The 6603-nt window shown below is 33.2% G+C and overlaps 1 protein-coding gene across 3 annotated transcripts; it reads left to right on the top strand.

Moving 5' to 3' along the window:
- Positions 1 to 2443: 2443 nt before the first annotated feature.
- LOC100800024 (CRAL-TRIO domain-containing protein C23B6.04c-like) lies at positions 2444 to 6347 on the top strand. 3 transcript variants are annotated; one of them, XM_006574372.4, is made up of 7 exons: positions 2444 to 2666; positions 2848 to 3056; positions 3367 to 3461; positions 3873 to 4049; positions 4736 to 4834; positions 4959 to 5204; positions 5762 to 6347. In XM_006574372.4, exons 3-7 carry the CDS (start codon positions 3396 to 3398, stop codon positions 6062 to 6064), a joined length of 891 nt encoding a protein of 296 aa, XP_006574435.1. In that variant the 5' UTR covers positions 2444 to 2666; positions 2848 to 3056; positions 3367 to 3395; the 3' UTR covers positions 6065 to 6347.
- The last annotated feature ends 256 nt before the right edge of the window (positions 6348 to 6603 follow it).

Genomic DNA, 6603 nt, shown 5'->3' with positions numbered 1-6603 from the left:
TTCTATTCCATGGCGCCTTAATTTTCTGTGGAGTATCAAAAGTGCAACTACACTGCAAAGCGGAAAGAAATATAGGCACAGGAGATTTAGAATTACCTGGGTACACAAATGACATTTGATCTACTTAATGTTTACGAGTGAGGGGAGAAACTATATTTCTACTTCATGGTGCCTTAAATTTTTGTGAAGTCTCAATTGGGCAACTACATTGCAACGTGAAAAGAAATAAGGGTTTCTCCCTATGTTAAACTGATATGGAATTACTTACCCATCATAGTAATCCAACAAACAAGGCCAACCACATTAATATATATTACTAACATTATTCTATCTATAATGATATTAATTTCAATAAGTATCAATATAATTATCAGATAACTAGGGCCAACAACAATAACATGCTCTAATATTTTTTACATCTTTAATTTTTTTTATAAAAGACAAGGATTGCTTAAACATGGAAGATCTCAACTAGATTGACACCTAAGAAGATACCAATTGTTTGTCATGCTATGTGAAGTCCAAAAAAATCTAATTCATTCAAATCGAAGAGTGAAAACCTAGTTGGTTTGGTAAAAATCAAGGAAGATATCAATGATGCTCTAAGCGTGGAGGATGCAAAGAGGGATGTGGTGGACATTGAAGAATCTAGAACCAAGTGGTGAATGAAGCTACAAGGGTTGTTGTTTGTGAAGAGGAGCACAATAGTGATGAGCTTAAGATTAGCCTTGTAGTTTCATTCCCTATAAAGCTCTTAAGTTTATTACTATTGTATTTCTCTTCACAATCAATAACCATTAAATCTTTATTCTTCACTTGTCTCTTAGATTCCTTGACGTCCACCACATCACTCTTTGCCTCCTCCACGCATAGAGCATGGTTGACATGTTCCTTGGTTTTCACCAAATCAACTAGGTTTACGCATAGAGCTAGCATGGTTGACATGTTCCTTGGTTTTCACCAAATCAACTAGGTTTTCACTCTTCGATTTGAAAGAAATCAGATTTTTTGAACTTCACATTTCATGATAGATGATTTGAAAGGAATAATAATAAAATTAATTTCAAAAAATAAGTGTGAATCATATACCCAAATAAGATCTTCCACTGCTGGAAACGTTAACGCCCTCTATCTGCAAAAGATCATGGATCCTTTTTTTACTGATAAAAAATAAGGTGCACACGTTGCTTTTAATGCAATTTTACTTTAAAAACAATTTGCTTTAATTTGATCAAATGAGTTTATCTCCAACGAAGAGAGCAAGAGTTATACATCTTAAATTACGGCAATGTAAATTGTGTTGCATGTTCTTTTATCACATCAACCTTCAAAAGCATCAAACAATTTGCTCTAATTTAATCAAATGAGTTTATCTGCAAAGAAGATAATTTATGCATGTGTAAATTATATTTTCAAATTCATGATGAGTTGATGACTATCGTGATTAAATTGAATTTGAAAACTAACACATATGTAAGGAAACAATAAACATGTAAAACTGGTATGAAGCACCGAGAAGCAGTGAAGCACTAAGGCCTGCAGCAGCAGCAACAACCATCGCAGAGAAAGCAACCTTAGTTTGTTTTTTAAAACTGATTTGGAAGATTGATTTGCATAAACAATTTGTACTTATTTTTTAAAGTTGATGTACCGATATGATTAATCGTGATTTTCACCTTTTGTGGTTGTTAAATGGATTAGTTTGATTTTTTAATTCTCAAAACATCTGATTTCTACTAACACTGTCAATTTTTTCAATTAATGAATGTATCTATTAACTTGTGTCGCATGATTATTGGTTGATCAGGGTTATATCTAACATAATAATTTCAAACTATTTAATAATTTTTTATTTTGGAGGGTGTCTAATAATAACCGTGGGCTTTTTAATCGTATATATGAATTTGGATTTCAGTAGTTGAGTATGTTCAATAATCTAAGTACATAAAAGATCATGAGTGAGTTTGTTAAAATTTTAAAAAGTAAAATAAAAGAAGCTTTTCAAAAATATGTTTTTTTAAGAAATAAATGAAATTTGTTTCTTAAAAAACTACTTATTTTAAATAAAAATAATTTTAAAAAATACATAAAGAACAAAAACTTATTTATTTTACTAAAAAAGTATTTCTTTTTTAAAAAACAAAAAAGAAGCTTATAAACAAACGAACCATCCAAATAAATTATTACAGACACCTTTCTTGAAGGAAAATATTACACGGACCTAAATAACAGATAATTTTTTTCCAATCAGCAATTAATTTTTTTTTTCTTTTTGGGAAAGAAAGCACGTTGTCCTTGTAATTTTGCTTTAAATGGTATTAATTTCAATGTGACCTGACTTTAATTTCGTTGGAAAAATAAATTAAAAAGTCATTAAAGAAGTGAAAGGGAAAGCGAAAAAAACAAATTCCATTAAAAATCATGTGTCAAGTTACTATCTTTCTTTCCTTTGTCCTTTGCTTGCTTCCTCTCTCTATAGTCAGAAATGACACTCGCGTGGGAGTGTGCGTGAAACGTGATTGTGAGTAGTAGTGAAAAAGGCACACTCACACAAACGTCCTCTTCCATATTCTCTCTTCTCTCTTCTCAAAAATCTCATGCCATAAGTTTGGTACTACTAACCTTTTAGCTGCTTTTGCTTACAAGCTCCTACATTCTCTCTCCAGGTTTGTAATGTTTGCGTTCCCTCATTTCTCTCTTCTCTCATTCCCTGGATCTGATTCTGGAATATTAATTTTAATTTCCCCTATGTTCAAAAATTAAGAATTGTTTGTTTATTTTATATGTGCTTCAATTGATTTCTTTTTTCATTTTCATTTTCATTTTGTTCCTATTCGTTTCGTAAAGTCAACGCTGCCAAGAGAAGCGTGAAACTACTTCGCGTTATTGCTGATTCCGCAGAGTGTACGGTCAGAATAGGGTGTTTGATCCCAGTTCTCACGTTTAGTTCTGTAAACGGATCCGTTTCAGAAGAGAAAAAAAACAAAATTGAGATTCAAAACGTTGACATTCTTCGTCTATGTACCTAAAAACGTGTTGGACTCGGTGAATAATAGGTGTCTGTTTTTCAATTTTGTCTTTGTTGGAATAGATAAGTCCTTTACTTATATTTTATGCTGTTGAGACAGTTTTGTGCATAAAAAATTGTTAGGTGTTTCTTTATGTTACTGTGTTTTGGTTTGATTCCAAATAGGGTGATGTGCATGTGATTGAGTACAGTACAGGTGGAATTGTTCGTTCAACTTATGGAATTGTTGCAAAATTCTTATTATTCTCTTCTCATGTTTCGACTTTTATGATTTTGTGATGGTGTGGATGTTAGGTTTGAAGAGGAAAATTGATCTTACTTGAAGTTTTGTGCTGCAGGTTGGGAATTAGTGCCTTTGGTGATCATCATGTTCCTTCTTAGAAGGCAAACCCAGAATAACCAGGAGAATGATTCCTCATATCAAGATACAAAGGTAAACTTCTTTGTTTGACGTCTTTTGTTAACTCGCAAGTTCTATATCAGATCTTGAAAAAATTTCAAAGAGGAGTATTAGCAACACAATCTCTAATACACTCCTTCTATTGGACACTCTCTTCTTGGTTAAAATTTATTAAATAGGTGGGGTTCATCAAATAAGAAGTGGGTTCCACTCAATTTGTGATTTTCAACAACTTCCATCTAATAATAGAGAGAGTGTGTTGATAGCATTTCTCAAATCTCAAATAAAAAAGTAATTTTGAGTGCATTACACCTTCTCTGCAATGCAATTGGCATCCTGTAAGGATGATGCAAAAAAAAAAATTGTTTGTCTATAAGAATTAAGAAAACACATTCATGGAATGCTAGCTTTTATGAGGATGAAGTGTAACACATCTACAAACAGGTGGCTGAACTCAAGACAGGTCTTGGGCCCCTCTCTGGTCGTCGATTAAAGTATTGCACAGATGCATGTCTAAGGAGATATTTAGAAGCAAGAAACTGGAATGTTGATAAAGCTAAGAAAATGCTGGAGGAAACACTCAAGTGGAGGGCAACTTATAAGCCAGAGGAAATCCGTTGGGTTAGTTTGATTTAACTGGCTTTGATCCCTACACACTCAATTGGTGATGCCAAAAATGAAATTGATAATGAACATGACATACTTGTAACCTTGATCCATGTCACAAACAATTTGACAAATAGATGATGGATCAACATATCAGTACATGGTCTTGAATATTGATGTTTATCATCCTGTTATAACTTGTCTTGAGCTGACATAATGGTCTGTGTTGTTTTGTTCTTTCATGTGGCAGATGCAATTTGTTTGTCTTTTCTATATTGTCCATTTACTTTATGATCTGTTGCAAGATACCTCTCTGTAGTCTATACTGCAAACATATCTAGTTTTTTTCTTGGAGCAACATAATTCTCAGATTATAAATCAATAGTTTAGTATTAGATTACTCAATATAATGTCAATAACATATATATATATATATATATATATATATATATATATATATATAAATTTTAAGCTGCAATTGAGTTGTGGAGCTGTACTTTTGAAATCAATTAAGATCATACATTAGCATCAGAATACATTTGGTTTCAAAATTATGATATGCTACCTTCTACATGTGTTTAATATCTGTATAGCCTGCAAGGACTAAATGAAACCGTCATCAAGTGATAGCCTATTTATGGATATTGCTCTTTCATGTATTATAAACCTGTATTTACAATTAAATAACATCTTACATCCAGGCTGAAATAGCACATGAGGGTGAAACAGGCAAAGTCTCCAGAGCTAACTTCCATGATCGACTTGGGAGGACTGTGCTTATTATGAGGCCAGGGATGCAGGTTTGGACTTAGGATGTACTTTCAATAAGGCTTCTCTGTACATGACTGGTTAACTTTTTTTTTTATGGTCAGCCAAAGAGATGACTGGTTAACTTAATCTGTCTAATCTGTTTCCTTTTGTTAGAACACAACATCGGCTGAAGATAATATCAGGCATTTAGTCTATCTGTTGGAAAATGCTATCCTAAATCTTTCTGAAGGTCAAGAACAAATGTCATGGTTGATAGACTTCACAGGATTATCACTTAGTACAAATATGTCTGTTAAAACATCTCGTGATATTATTCACATTTTACAAAACCACTATCCAGAAAGGCTTGCTATTGCTTTTATGTACAATCCACCAAGAATATTCCAGGCTTTCTGGAAGGTTTGTTCTCCTGCCCTGCAAGTTATATTTGTTCTGCTTTTGCTTAGCTTTATTTATATTTTAATATTTGTTCTACATTTAAAGATCAAGCAATACTTGCCTAATATTTCTTGCTTATGTAAATGTTATTATATTCTGTATCACTTTTAACTTTTCGAACATTTCATAATCTTTTGTGTAATTGAATATTCAAATCATATCATGTCAGTCAGTTAGGGAAAATTTAGTTGCCTTTCAGCAAAATAAACTCAATTAAAATTTTACACTGTAGTTATACCTGAAAATCAGCCGTGTAACTAATTTTGCTCTTTAATCTGTTTTTCTTCTCGAGTTCATTTGGGGATGGGGTCTGGAATTATGTAGAAACATGTGTGAATTTGGTCCCCCCCCCCCCCCCCTCCTTTTCCTTTTCTATTTATCTTCTTCTACCTTGTCGTATTTGAAAATTTGGATGTTGGTCAATTTTTATGATTGTGCTCAATTTGTGGTTCGAATTATGAGCTTTCGACACTCACCTCTTCCATTTCACAAATTTGAAGTTTCCCTCATTCTGATAGGCCATCAGATTCTTCCTGGATCCCAAGACAGTCCAGAAGGTGAAGTTTGTTTATCCTAACAATAAGGACAGTGTGGAGCTGATAAAATCACTCTTCCCCACGGAAAACCTTCCAAGTGAATTTGGGGGGAAAACAAGTCTAAACTATGACCATGAAGAGTTCTCGCGATTGATGACCGAGGATGATGTGAAAACTGCCAAGTTCTGGGGACTTGATGAGAAGCCCTTCAACCCTCCTAAGAAGGGGCATTCGGGAGCAGAGGTGGCACCGGAACCAGTGCCTGTTGAGGCAGTAGTTAGTTAGTTGAGCAAGTTTGCATGTTGTAGCCACTTATAAACTGAAGTGACTACATAACCGAATCATGAAGGAACAAACAATGTAGTAGTGGCTAATTTAAGGAGCCGAATAAGTGGTATTTTGTATCGTTCAACTTTTAACCATGTCATGTAGCCGAAGCATCTTTATCACAATCGCTGCTACAGTCCTCTCCTTTTAGGTGAGCGGACTTCAATTCTGATTTGATGTTCCGACTATATATATTTGTCGATTCCCCTAGACTGCAAAATGAAGTTCTTGCTTGTGGTTAGAGGGATCCCTGCGCCTATTCAATCTATAATACAAACTATATAGAAGATCGAAAAGAATGAAAAATAATTGAAATTGATTTCTCTTATTAATTAGTATTGGAATATATATATATACACACACAAGGAAGGATTTCCTTACTCCAAAAGTATTTCTTTTATAGTTAATTTTTAATTTATAAAAAAAAATGAATAATGAGAATGATGTTGTACACATTTTTTTTTAGCACGAATGTATTAGCAAATTATAACTAAATA

This window comes from Glycine max, chromosome 2, assembly GCF_000004515.6.
Source record: "Glycine max cultivar Williams 82 chromosome 2, Glycine_max_v4.0, whole genome shotgun sequence".
NCBI classification, from domain to species: Eukaryota; Viridiplantae; Streptophyta; class Magnoliopsida; order Fabales; family Fabaceae; genus Glycine; species Glycine max.
This window is presented reverse-complemented; position numbering and strand designations above follow the sequence as displayed.

Coding starts and splice junctions, on each gene's coding strand:
- LOC100800024 (XM_006574372.4), top strand. CDS start 3,396: ATGTTCCTTCTTAGAAGGCAAACCCAGAATAACCAGGAGAATGATTCC. Junction 4,050..4,735: donor AGCCAGAGGAAATCCGTTGG/GTTAGTTTGATT, acceptor TCTTACATCCAG/GCTGAAATAGCACATGAGGG. Junction 4,835..4,958: donor TTATGAGGCCAGGGATGCAG/GTTTGGACTTAG, acceptor TCCTTTTGTTAG/AACACAACATCGGCTGAAGA.